Source organism: Scardinius erythrophthalmus (genome assembly GCF_964197995.2).
Source record: "Scardinius erythrophthalmus genome assembly, chromosome: 17".
Lineage (NCBI taxonomy): Eukaryota > Metazoa > Chordata > Actinopteri > Cypriniformes > Leuciscidae > Scardinius > Scardinius erythrophthalmus.
Window position 1 is genome coordinate 37,221,362 of NC_138237.1, and position 13,695 is coordinate 37,235,056.

Sequence of the window (13,695 nt, forward strand, 5' to 3'; positions counted from 1 at the left end):
TTTAAAGGCTGGATTTTCACCACAGGGGGACTATAAGAGATAAGAGTGGAACAGCTGTTACTAAGCCAGAGTGTTTGTAGCTCAGAGCTCACAATCTGTACTGGTGCCTTGACACCTGGCGTTGACATGCTTATCCGGATAGTAGAATCCAGATATGAAAGTGGATAGCGTTTATCCTCATTCCAACGCAACTTTAGTGCCGTGGGAAAGAGAGCCGATCACACTTATAAAATGCAAATCACCACTTACATATAACATGATAGTTTGCATAAACTAAAAATTTCTGTCATTTTACAAAAGATAAAAGCATTCACAGATCGTTCTGTCATTGTAATCTATATTGTCCCTCTCTTTACTTAAAGCACACACACACAAAAAAATCTCATAAAATAATTAGCCAATTAAATCAACAATTTCCAATATTTTATCTGAGAACATAATCTACAGGCTCAGTCTATCAAAGTGACGTTAATAATTATTTGAAGCATAACCTCAGTACATATTACTGTGTAGCTGAATCCGGATTACGAAAATAAGACAAACTGTTCATTATAAACTGACGAAAATAACGACTTGAGTGAACTTGAACCCAAAACTAAATTGTTTAAAGTCCCCCTTTAATCAATAATTGAATCCCTTAAAACTCTTTTTTGATCACCAAAATTACATATTTAAACGTTTTTAACTTTAAAACATGCTTTAAAACAGGTTAAATGTAACTCGACACCCTTGCCTCAGTATACGCGGTTCTATGAATATGCAAATGAGCCCCGCCTCCACTCACTCACTCAGCTCAGAGATCCACTGGTTGACGATCACACGTTGATCTGATTGGTTACAAGGTCGTTTGTGACGTCAGAAACACCAGCGATTTCAAAGCGTGTTTTTGAGACTGTCTTTGGTTCACTGCAGTTTTAAGGAGAAAATACTCAGCAATGGTGTCGACTTATGAATTTACACATGGTTTGTCTTAAAGCATATTAAAAACACCACATACACATATAAACAACATTAAAAGCTGGATTTTCACCACAGGGGGACTTTAATAACATGAAGCAACAACTGTCTGGTTAAAAGTGTGTTGAGACTATGAGCAAAGTAAAGTTATTATTTAAATGCTATATACTGTTTGTTAAACTTAAACAAAGCCAGACTGTGATATATAGTTGTTGACACGGGAAGTTTGCAAATTGAACTTTTTTTAATTAACAGGACTTCAATATAGGTCTTGGCATGATGTTTGTGTCTATGAATATAGCATCTGTGAAGTCGACAGGGCGTCACAGCTTCACTCTCATCACTCCATACAGGACCTTTAAGTGAGTCTTCCATTGCAATGTTTTTTTGTATTACCTCTACACACTTTGTTGACTGTGGGTTGGTTTGTCCAGTTTCTCCGCAGACTCCGCGAAGGAGGCGTCCATGTGGCTGGAGAATCTGAACGACGTGATTCGCAGCGCTCTGTCCTACAGCGAGGTGGCTCATCGACTGTGGTCGAGTCCCTGTAATAAAGTGTGCGCTGACTGTGGTGCTGCCAACCCAGAGTGGGCTTCAGTGAACCTGCTGGTGGTCATCTGCGAGGCCTGCGCTGGCGCACATCGATCCATGGGCAGCAACCGGTCCAAAGTGCGAGGTCTGAAACTAGACAACAAGGTTTGGACGGAGCCTTTAATTCAGGTGAGGTTTGTCAAAACAAAACGCATCATCCTGTCAGCATGTTTTTATATTATACAGTACTGTGCAAAAGTCTTAGGCATGTTAATCCCCCCCCCCCCCAAAAAAAAAAGGTTTTAAGTCACTTATGTATATATTTTGCTGTAGTGTGTCAGTAGGAAATATCAGTTTACATTTCCAAACATTCTTTTTGCCGTTAATTGTAATAATCCAGTGAGATTTCTGTATGCACAAGGAGTCTGACAACAGCCGGTATGATCTGATCTCACCATCATCGAGTCCGTCTGTGATTACATGAAGAAACAGAAGAAACTGAGACAAACTAAATCCAGAAGAACTGCGGGAACGTCTCCGAGACGCTTGAAGAAACCTTCCTGCAAAGCTACCTGAAAAACTATGTGCAAGTGTACCTGGACAAAAGCCGTTCTAAACGCAAAGGGTCGTTACACCATATATTGGTTTGAATTAGTTAATAGAAGTTAAATCATAAATAAATTCAATTTGTGCTTTCATTTTTGAAAGCATTCTCACTTTACAGCATTTTAACACAAGTGCCAGTACTTTTCACAGTGCTGTAGCTTTACAGGAAGGTTTCTTCAAGCATCTTGGAGACGTTCCCGCAGTTCTTCTGGATTTAGTCTGTCTCAGTTTTTTCTGTTTCATCATGTAATTTGCATATGCATTTTAAACACTTACATTTATTTTCTTGCTCCGTCCATGCAATAAATGCACGTTCTTAAATGAGCGAGGTCTATCTAATTTCAACTTGGTATAATTCAACAATCAAATCAGAGCTGTGTATTAATATTTACAAGTAAATATGAAGATACATATTCTCGAAGATACAACTCCTTGTACAACCTTGATTGCATGCAAACATTTGCCCGTTTTCGTGTGTGTTTGTCATCCTCTGCATTTCTGCCACAGACTGAAGCGCGTGAGTAGCCTATAAAACACACCGCGCCGTTACATTCAGTTAATAAAGGAAAAAGACTGCAAATTTCTGGTGTTATTTTTGTGACTGTTTGGGGCATTATACAGCCATTCATTAAACCTTTCAACACAGAACCCACCTCATGTTGCTCAATCAATGCACAAATCGAAAAAACAGATCAACACTATCTGTTCCTAAATTCTGTTTAGATGAGTCAGCCCAACCCTGCCCATGTCTTGAACCGGTCCCGGTTATTGGCATTGGTCTGCCTGTGATTTAGCCTTAAGGCATCTTGTGCTCTTCTCTCAGGTTGAATTTGGTGGGATAGCTCAGTCAGAACAGACTGTCAAACCTTTTTCTTCTCAGGGGCTTTTGCAGATCTTTTGATTTTGGCATTATGGATGATTGAGGTTTAAAAAAGGTGTGGCCTTTTTCTTTCATTCTACTAATTTGCACTTGATTCCAGAATATAGCATATATAATAAATGTAACCATCTTGGAGCTCGTAGTTGGTCTGTGAGAAAAGGTTTATATGGTGTTGTTAAAAATCATTTTTTCTGTTGAGAAGGTGAATAGTAGTATATGTACTTACATTCTTTGATGTTACTTCAACTTTGGATTTTGAAATTTGCAAAACCAAAATGTATAAAAAAAAGTAAAAAAAAACTTTTTAATAATGTTCAAATTAATGTAGTATAATTTTTTTGTTTAAAGTCCCCTTGTACTCAATAATTGTATCCCTTAAAACTCCTCTTTGATCACCAAAATTACCAAAATGTTCCTTAAAAAAAAAAAAATCATGCCTTAAAATAGCTTGAATGTAACTCGACACCCTTGCCTCATTTAGTATGCACGGTTCTATGAATATGCTAATTAGCCCCGCCTCCTCACTCTCTCAGCTCAGAGATCCACTCGGCCAACTTACTGAGGTAAACACTGCACAATGATATCGCTCTTTACAACGTCGGACACATAGTTAATGTGATTAGCCTTTTGCTTGACTTTTATCAAACGGCAAATAATGTGTTGCTAATGTTACACAAACCATGTTCCAGTTCGCATCTCAGAGTCTAACAATCATCAGAAAAACTTTGAACAACTGAGAACGTCAGTGGAGAAAGGCATATCGTTCATCATAACATCGTAATATACATTCACTGCAGTTTTAAGGAGAAAATACTCAGCAATGCTGTTGACTTATGAATTTACACATGGTTTGTCTTAAAGCATATTAAAAAAAACACAGACACATAAACAACATTAAAAACTTGATTTTCACAACAGGGGGACTTTAACAATAACATCTAATCAATCAATCGATTGATTGATTGATTGATTGAACAATCTAAAAATGTGATTTTAGTTTAAAAGTCTTTTAACAGTAGATGCAAATGTTTTGTTTCTCAGTTGTTTATGCTGTATGGCAATAAAGCTGCCAACAGTGTGTGGGGTCACAACATCCCTCCGGCGGAGCAGATCGGACCTGATGTCTCACCAGATCAGAAGGCGGAATTTATTCTAGCCAAGTACCGTAAAGGACTTTACCGCAAAGCTCACCCGCTCGCTGCAAGCCAGAAACTGCTTGACCAGGTCAGAAATCTGATCACGGCACCCTGCAATCTTATTAGTTTCAGACCTATCTCACTCTGACCACTGCATTATGTTCTGGTGCTCTTCAGAGGTTGCGTGAGGTGGTGTGTGGTCCTGATGTAGAGGAGACTCTGTCTCTGCTGTGCTCCGGGGCAAGAGTTTCGTTCAGCGCCACAGATCCTGAGCTTCACTCCGCCATCATTGTGGCAGAGAGTTCTGGACAGGCACTGCAGACTGAACTACTCCGACATAATGAGTTCGTGGGTTAGTGGAGTCCTGATCAGGGCGAATTAAACAGGATTAAATTAATCTCTAAGGGTGCTAATTGTGCTATTTCTTAAAATTAATGCTACAATACAAAATTATTATGATCTATAAAATAAAATAAAAATCTTGATCTTGAAGTGTAACTTGGACATGTTTTAGTTAAACTGACTCTTGTTCATTATCTAACATAAGTGTAATATTCTTAGTTTTTTTTTATGAAAAGGATGTTTTTAATTCTTGTTGCTCTGTTTTTAAAGAGGCACCTGACTTTGAGCAAACAAAACATTCAGAGGAACAGATGGGTAAGAATGCAGTACACTTTTAGATTATTGTATTGAGAGTGAAATACATTTTACCAATGCAGAATCAGTTTTATGAAGCCACTTTGATTAAAGTAATGACGCTGTGGTTTTTCTCTGATTTCCACATGTGTAGAAGAACTCCACGGAAAGCTGGATGAGGAACGTTTCTTGTTCTCACAGGAGAACGAGTCTGCTGCCTGTGATGTGCTGGATTTGACAGAGGTCATTTCAGTGTTTGACTGCTCTGCAGGGTAAGCTCATGCCACAATATTTATTAGTGTGTGAAAGGATGTATGACTTGATTTACTGTCTACAAGTTAGGACAGTATTAATTCAGGTGTGCTTGATAGCCACGCATTAAACACAGGTTTATGCATATGATAATATTTGTAGACGCATTGTGTGTAATAGGTTGTGGATGTAATGTGTAGATAAACAAGCACGAATCTGAATCGAGTCAGAGTTATTTTAATGAACAAGGAGAATACTCATGGAAAAAAACAACAAGGAAACTACACATTAACATAAACAAAGAGCTGAGAGGGCTTAAATACACGGATGAGGTAATTAACTGGAACAGAAACAGGTGAGCGATAAATTGGAAACCATGGAAACTGATAATGACCAGGAACACAGGCAAAACGGGAACAATGGTAAAATGAAACCGAAACATACTCCTGGTATTAGTCCCCCCTCCCGGGAGATGCGTCCTCACCTTTACGAGTCCAACTAAGGGGGACTAATGCCAGGAGGAGAATCAGGGGCTTGCGAAGGGTAGGACACAGGAGGATATGATGGTGGGAGAAACCAGGGTGGCGATGATGGTAGGAGGAGACAGGTGGGAACCCAGAGCACAGCCAGGATGAAGGCCCACAACAGAGTCGAGGGAGGGATGAGCCATGGTGGAGACCAGGGGGACGACAGACTGAGACGGAGCCGATGGAGGTGGAGACTTAGGGGGAGCCGAAGAGCAGATGGATCTGGAAGCCAAGAGCTGCAGTGACGAGACCTCGGCGGGGCCTGGCGAAGCCAAAGGGGTGGAGTGACGAAACGCAGCTGGAAACCCAGATGCACAGTGGCGACTGATCCTGGTGGAGCCCGGTGGAGCCATAAGGACGACGTCCCTAGGTGGAGCCAATGGAGGGAGGAGCCAAGGTGGAGTGACGGGCTCGACAGCTGGAGGCGGAGCAAGGGGATCCTCTTGCCAAGGTGGAGCTGGAGACGGAAGACCCGAGGCAGATCCACGCAGCAGAGTGGAGTCACAGACAGGCAGTTGAGGGACTGAAGGGAACCAGCGGAGGCGGGGCCAAAGGACTGGCTGTCTTGAGTTGAGGTGGCAGGAGAGGGAGGCTGTGTGGGACCAGCGGAGACACAGGAGACTTGGAGCTGGACAAGACCAGTGGAGACGGAGACTTGTTGTTGGGTGGGACGAGCAGGGATGGGACGGGAGACTCTGGGAAATATCCTCTTCAACTTCCTCAAAATAATTCCTGGAGGCCAGGGCTGCTTCTCATTTCTTATTTGTGCATCCTCATTTCCTTTCCTCGCGTCTCAGCTCCCGCCCCTGTGGGATGCGAGGGAAGGCTGCAATGAAAGAAAATGAGGATGGAGGAGTCGAAGGAAAGCTTATTTGTGTATTGGAATATTCTTGATCACTCGAGCGTCACCTCAAAGCGTCATCTGCTGAGCTCAAAGGATCTGCCCTTATGTTGTTAAAGTTTGGATATTTAAGAAATTAATAAAAAATAAAGATAAAGCAAGATGCACTGTTGATAAACGTGTGATATATGGTTTATTTAAATAATAATATAAAAATACAGAATAATTAAAAATTGTTGTGACAGATATGAAGGGGCTGAGAATTTATATGTGCGTCAGGATTCTCGACGAGAAAGACTTTCCGCACAGGATACACCTGTGCATCCTTACTCATCATAACTCCTCTGGAAGCCTCCTCGTTCCTCACCTCCTCAAATTAGAGAATTAAGATGGCTGAGTTTGAACGGGTCAAGGGCTGGAGGACAGAGGAGCGAGGAAACAAGGAAGCATTAATTTGAGTATTGAGAAGCACCCCAGGTGTAGCAGCGGGAGTGTGGGCGGGGCTTCCCTCCATGTCCTCGTACTCCACTAGCACACCCACTGGGACGGATAGTGTTGCCGGCTCACCTTGACGAGCCGGCAACGAGCCGGTTGCCGGCTCACCTTCACTCACCTGGTCAGACGATCCGTCAGGCTCCGGGGCGATGATGTGCCCGGCATCATTTGTCTGTTAGCAGCGTGGGAGGCGGCAAGCTGCGCTCTGGGGCTGGAGTGGGGCTGATGATGTCCTCCTCAACCAGGCAGATGGTGACGGAGATCCCGCAGTTCACCAGCATGCACTCCACAAACATGGTGAAATTAGGAGGTCCCCGAGGACCATCACCGGGCAGGCGTGCCTTGGATCGCTCTCTGAGCTGTGCATTAAACGATATGAATGCACTCTACGGAGGCTCCGCGTCGGGCGGTTCTTTGCCTCCACGGGCGTAGCTGTGCTTTAAAATTGTTTAATGCACAGCTATCCGTGGATTATCCCTTACTTATCTGCAAGTAGTTTTTTTTATGATTTCACGTACATTACACGTGTGCATTAAATACAATTAAGTTTGTTTCTTTTTCAGAAGTGAATAGTGTTGTCCAAAGTGCTGAATACGGTACCAAGTCGGTACTGATATTTAAAAATGTGACGATACCAGCATTTTGAGCGCTGTTGAACGGATTCTTAAACACCTTTGATTGGCCATTGTGTTCACGTGCTCAACATGTATGTCTCTGATTGGCTACAATGATCAACGCTTCAAAAACATTTAGTCTTCTCCGAGCGCTCACACAGATATACACGGGAGCGTTTGAAAGCGGGCATCTATCAGCGGATCCCTACTATATCCACTGATAGACGCCTGGTGTCTTCAGCTGTGATTAACTAAGTCACAGTTGTTCTGGCATTCAGAACAACAGCCCACTTACTTGAATTATATTATTTAAATATACTGTTTTATTTTGTCAATAATGAATTGTTAATAATCCAGAACCATTCTTAGGAGGTTCTCTTATTTATATTTTTCTTATTCCGTAGAGAAGAGTAATTTCCTTTTGTCTTTTATAGGCAAACCCATGAGTTTGAGGTGTTAACTTTGACAGATAGACTGACTTGCTCGGCAGACGAACGAAACGCCCTCCTTGGTCACATGTTGCATATCATGAAGGTAATGTGGTTAATCTCTTTCCTAGTGGATACAAATGTGTCAGTATCAGTATAGCAGTGCCTGAAGAGAGCGTCCTGCATGTGTGTAGATTGTGCTTGCGGGAGCAGTGGTGGATGACGATCTGTTGGGAGTGTTTGCCGTGTCGAGAGCGTCTCTACGGGAGGGTGCCGCTCTACAGTGTGCTGAGGTGTGGTGCACACTTCAGGCCGGAGAGATGACCATACACACGAAGCAGCACGGCTCCAGAGACACAGTGATTCTGGGCGCTCAAACACGCTGCCGTCAGTAACACCCCCCATCCCCCCCCCCCCCCATCAGTTTATCAAATACTGTCTTAATAATGTCATTAAAAAATGCTTCTTCTTTGTAGATCTGCAGCGTTCAGAGAAATGCATCCTGCTGGAGTTTGCTGAAAGGTCAGTGACAGGCCTTTGTGCACTTATGGACCGTGTCTCAAGACCTAGTGAGCTGCCTATATGGACAGCATCGCAGGCACCAGTAGCTCCCCTGCCTGTATAACAAATACACACATTGCGCACCCTAACATCACCAGCATTTCGGCTAAAAAAGCGCAATGGTCAAAGATGCCAGTCTAGCGCAGTGTTATTCAAATGGTGGACGGTTAAATCTATAGATTAAAGTGAGCAGCGCGTAAATATTTGGCCATTATACTGTAAGTACATACAGCATTTTTTGGGTTTCAACATATATCAGCAGTGTTGGGGAATGATGCGTTACTCCCTTAAAAAGTAACTAATTGCGTCACTTAGTTACTTTTTAAAGTCAGTGTGAACCGGAAGTTGCAAACGACTTTTTTTTTTTTTTTTTCATGTCGACTTTAAGAAAAGTAATGCATTGTTACTTTTGTGTTACTTCTCACCTGGACTGAGCTTGTTTGTTTTTAATTACAATTTTTTTTTTTTTTTGGGTAAATGTATAGGCCAGTTCACACCAAAATTTAAATAAGGCTGAAGGAAGTGCAAATTAAGGCCTATACAGTAGAGGGCGCTCAACAGCTCAGATAAACCTTTCAGCTGTGCTGCCGCTCTGAATTACAGAAGAATAGGGAGAGAAGAAAGTTCAACACTTACTTCAAAAATGAAAAAAAAACAACAACTCTAAAGTAATTTTTGCTTATGGTTTAACTGAATCATCGATAGTCAGCAGCAGCAAGTACATTGGTCAATGAAGTGAGATTAAATGCATACAAATATTTATTAAATTTAAAGGGGTGATGAACTGAGAAATCAAATTTTCCTTGAACTTTTGACATATGTGGTCATCATCATACTATAAGAATATCCTGTAAGTTTCAGAACTGAAAACTTCCTTGTTAGTCCAATAAAAGCTTTTATTGACCCCAGGCTCAGCGAACGATAGTGGGGATCTATCAGGTCAAAGGTTATCAAACCCCGCCTCCGCAGAAGATCAACGTCTACTTCAACACTGCCGGTTTAGCCCTGCCCACCGATTTGCGCATTACATGAAACTCATTATAATATGCAAAACTGTTATCCAATCATAGCAGTGGGCATTTACTTCAGTTCCAAGTCTTCAATGCGACACGCCAATAAAAACTGAGCATTTCAGGAGGCTCAAAACCAGGGGAGAAAATAGCCTATTGCTTATTCATTTTGATGTTTTTGAATGTAAAAACCAAGCGAACGTCATAAGTTGACCCCAGACAATAATATAAAAAATTTGAAAAAGCCAGTTCGTGACCCCTTTAACATATTTCATCATTGGAGGCTTGTGTTGTATTCTGATTTTGCATTTCACTGATTGTATTCATTTTGAGGAGTACTGAATGTGTTTTTGAGCATGTGAAGATGAGTAAATGCCCACATTTAGACTAGAACTACAGTAACTATCATGTCCACACACAACGCCTCTGCACTTACTCACGTTTTCTCGCCACATGGGGACAGGAGAGCTGTCAGTCAATAAATGGGAAAACAAAGTAACTTTCTTGAAAAAGTATCTTGCATTATTTTTACCTTTACAACAAAATATCCATTACTTTACTAGTTACCTAAAGTAATCTGATTACGTAACTCGGGTTTCTTGTAATGCGTTATCCCCATCACTGTATATCAGAATGCCTCGTAAAGCACTGAACGCGGTGTGTATCTCCTGCAGGACGTTACACATGCAGTTTGATCTGGAGCTCAGCTGTGTGAGGTGGTATGAGCTCGTGAAGAGGGCCGTGAGCTCGACGACAGACGGACGGCAGCGTGCGGGATCTGTGCCGTGTGCTGTAGACCGGTGTATAGCTCACATCACACAGTACGGTGAGTGACGGACTGGAGTTAGGCAGGTTATGAGTTTCAAGATGAAAAAGTGCAGATGTAAATGAAGGGATGACAACAGCACTGTATACATGCAGCTTCAGTTTGGCTAGTTTAACAATATACTGAAGCTCAGGTTAGCTCTTGTGAAAAAATAAGTCTGCTTAATTGCATTGAATATGTACTTAAAAAAAAAAAATAATAATAATCTGTACATGCAGACAATATGAATTAAATAAAAGCTCACTTAAGTGCATTTAGAGTAGAAGTATGCTTTGTTGTAATGTTAAATTAAAAGTTTTACTTTCTACATTTCAAATCATTGTTTTAATAATATTTTGTTGTGCTTGAAGTCCCCCTGTAGTCAAAAAAAAAGTTTGAAGGGATAATATTATCACCAAAATTACAAAGTTTTTTCCTTGGAAAAAAAGAAATTATTCATGCCTTCAAATATCTTGAATGTAACTCAACACCCTTGCCTCATTTAGTATGCGCGGTTCTATGAATATGCAAATGAGCCCCGCCTCCACTCACTCACTCAGCTCAGAGATCCACTGGTTGACGATCACACGTTGATCTGATTGGTTACAAGGTCGTTTGTGACGTCAGAAACACCAGCGATTTCAAACCGTGTTTCTGAGACTGTCTTTGGTTCACTGCAGTTTTAAGGAGGAAATACTCAGCAATGGTGTCGACTTATGAATTTAAGACAAACCATGTGCAAATTCATATTAAAAACTCCACATAGACAGATAAACAACATTTAAAACCTTGATTTTCATCACAAGGGGGACTTTAAATACATGACATACAGGTTTCAATATTAAAGTATATTTTAGTTTACAATAAATGCGTGTCAGTGCATTCGCCAGTACACTTATTTCAAATACAATAGAAGTAATTATGAATTTACATATGAAGATGCAATAAAGTTCTGCTTATTTGGGTCAATAAGCACTCTTAAGTTCAATTAATTGTATTTAATACAAGTTTAAACTATAGCATTGTAATTTAAATGCAAAAAACATGCAGTTAAGTCTCTGAAAACATCAAAAGTATATTATTTTACATTACATAAGCACTCTTTTCTGATATATAGTATATAGTATACTCTTCACATTGTTCTGTTAGGTAAATTAATTAATGAAATCTTTCTTCTGGATAGAAGGTTAGATTTGGTGTTTCATGTCATAGCTGGTGCTATATTGTGTATTTTAGCACAGCTGGATTGACCAATCAGCATCCAGGACCACATTTTAAAGCTTGACGTATATCCTGAAAGCTTTCATTTTTAGAAAACCATCAAAAGAGAATCTTTCAAAGCCAGATTTGAAAAGAGTTGTGCTGTTTGTTTCAGGGTTAAAGGTCGAGGGCTTGTATCGGCGCTGTGGCATCGCTCCTCGGATCAGTAAGCTGGTCGATGCCCTGCGTGTTTCTCCAAGAGGAACTGTTCTGGAAACAGACGAGCTCTCCGTCCTAGATGTTTCAGGAGCACTAAAGCAGATCCTACGGCAGGAGATTGAGCTCATACCGAACACACTCAAACCGCACTGGCTGAAAGCTGCAGGTACATCTGTTCTCCGCTGTCATCATCCTAACAAACACAGCTTTCACATCGGACATCAAGATCAAAAGCATTACTATTTGATTTATTTATTCAAAAACAAGGCAAGGATACGCACATCCGTATCTCATATTTTCCTAATGTCTTGTACCGTTAAACGTATCGCGTGGATGAATATGCAAATGATATGCAGATGAGGTTCTGCATAGTAAAACGAGGCGCTGTAAGCTCCACATAGGGTTATTTCGCATGTGCGCACAATCTTCCACTGACTTATAAAGGGAATTTTGCGCATGTTCTGGCGTATGCACAGTTTTATAAGTGAATATTTTTTGCCGTACGCCATTTTTGGCTTTTGGGCACACATACACTTTTATTAAGGATCTTACACACAGTTTTTTAAATGAGACCCCAGGAGTTTATCAGAGAACAGTGAAAAACATGTTCCCAATCAGCAACCCAACATAACTGGTAACCTTCTTCAATTCAAGTCACATTAATTTTCAGACGAAGAACCATTTAGCTTGTGCCAAGTAGCAAACAATGTGAATATCATCAGGTTTTATTAAGGATGAGCTGAAGATAACAGTCCTCGGATCTCGTTCATCTTCCTTTTACATTATAGGAGACGTTTCAGAGCTGTTATCTTGGCAAAGGGAGGTTACACAAAGTATTAAATGAATTAATTGAATCCATATAGTTCAGAAAAAGAAAAAAAAATGACTTTTAGATTTTAGGTTAGTTTTTTGTGAATATTTTGAAGGAAAGACTTGCAAAAAAAAAATTTCACAGTCAGTTTTGCTCATATATAAGACTGTTTATACTGTATTGATTGATGATGTAATGATCCACAGCTCTGTCAGATGCAAAGCTCAGACTGCAGACGTACCGCAAACTGCTTCAACAGCTTCATCCGGACAACCATGCAACACTGGCCGCTCTGTGTGGACACCTGCACATGTATGATATCAAACTCAATATCTGGATTTATACCTATAAATTGATATGAGCTATCAATACTGAATATGTAATTGTAAACATACATTTGATAAATCTGAATGTATATCTGTCAGCTTGGGTATATTGTTTAACAGACTTGTTTTCTATTTTACATTAAAACATGTTTTCTATTTTACATCAAAAAATATATTCATTATCAAAAAATATATTCATTTTTATGCTGTGTCATGCTAAAATGCTTTCAACTTTTTCATCAAATGCATCATTTAAAAAAAAAAAGTGCAACATCACATTGACCCAGGTATTCTTGAAGTGTATAGATGTGAAGGGGGGAAAACAAACTAAATGAAAGCATTTTAGCATAAGGCTACAACATGAAATTGTGGTAAAAAAAATTAATGAATGGGTCTGAATACTTTCACTGTGTAATATTGCAGAAATGTGTAAAATGTTGTGCAGTGATCTCTGATGTTTTCGGCAAAACCAAAGAGAGACGTTAACTTTTAAAACAATATTTAATGATTAAGTACACCTGTATCCGCTTAGGGGAAACTGATAGAGGTTGATATTGATGGATTGAGCGCCAGTTGAATGGAGAGGACCTTATGCTTCGCATTAGATGAAGTATCGTGTAAGTGTACTTTTTGGACGAGACCGAGTTGTTCTGAATCCTGTCTCTCTCGGCTCTCAGGGTGCAGGCGCACAGTCAGGTGAACCGCATGACGGCGCATAATCTGGCCGTGATATTTGTGGTCACGCTGTTCCAGGAGTTTGCCATGAACACAGGCATGGTGCAACTTACCCGAGAGCTGATCATGCTCCACATGCAGATCTTCACGGTGAGCATGAGCGCACACACACTCACTATAATACA

The 13,695-nt window shown here is 40.5% G+C and overlaps 1 protein-coding gene across 4 annotated transcripts in view; it reads left to right on the top strand.

The window, feature by feature from the left end:
* LOC308705091 (arf-GAP with Rho-GAP domain, ANK repeat and PH domain-containing protein 1) overlaps window positions 1–13,695 on the top strand; it is a 28,047-nt gene that overhangs the window by 13,164 nt on the left and 1,188 nt on the right. For all 4 annotated transcript variants that reach the window (XM_081389926.1, XM_081389925.1, XM_081389927.1 and 1 more), the window contains 13 exons: window positions 1,213–1,319; window positions 1,392–1,677; window positions 4,016–4,198; window positions 4,288–4,462; window positions 4,723–4,767; window positions 4,901–5,018; window positions 7,910–8,009; window positions 8,098–8,290; window positions 8,380–8,425; window positions 10,149–10,300; window positions 11,655–11,864; window positions 12,716–12,821; window positions 13,513–13,660. In XM_081389926.1, the coding sequence (XP_081246052.1) occupies window positions 1,213–1,319; window positions 1,392–1,677; window positions 4,016–4,198; window positions 4,288–4,462; window positions 4,723–4,767; window positions 4,901–5,018; window positions 7,910–8,009; window positions 8,098–8,290; window positions 8,380–8,425; window positions 10,149–10,300; window positions 11,655–11,864; window positions 12,716–12,821; window positions 13,513–13,660 (1,869 nt within the window). The remainder of the gene's footprint in view (window positions 1–1,212; window positions 1,320–1,391; window positions 1,678–4,015; window positions 4,199–4,287; window positions 4,463–4,722; window positions 4,768–4,900; window positions 5,019–7,909; window positions 8,010–8,097; window positions 8,291–8,379; window positions 8,426–10,148; window positions 10,301–11,654; window positions 11,865–12,715; window positions 12,822–13,512; window positions 13,661–13,695) is intronic.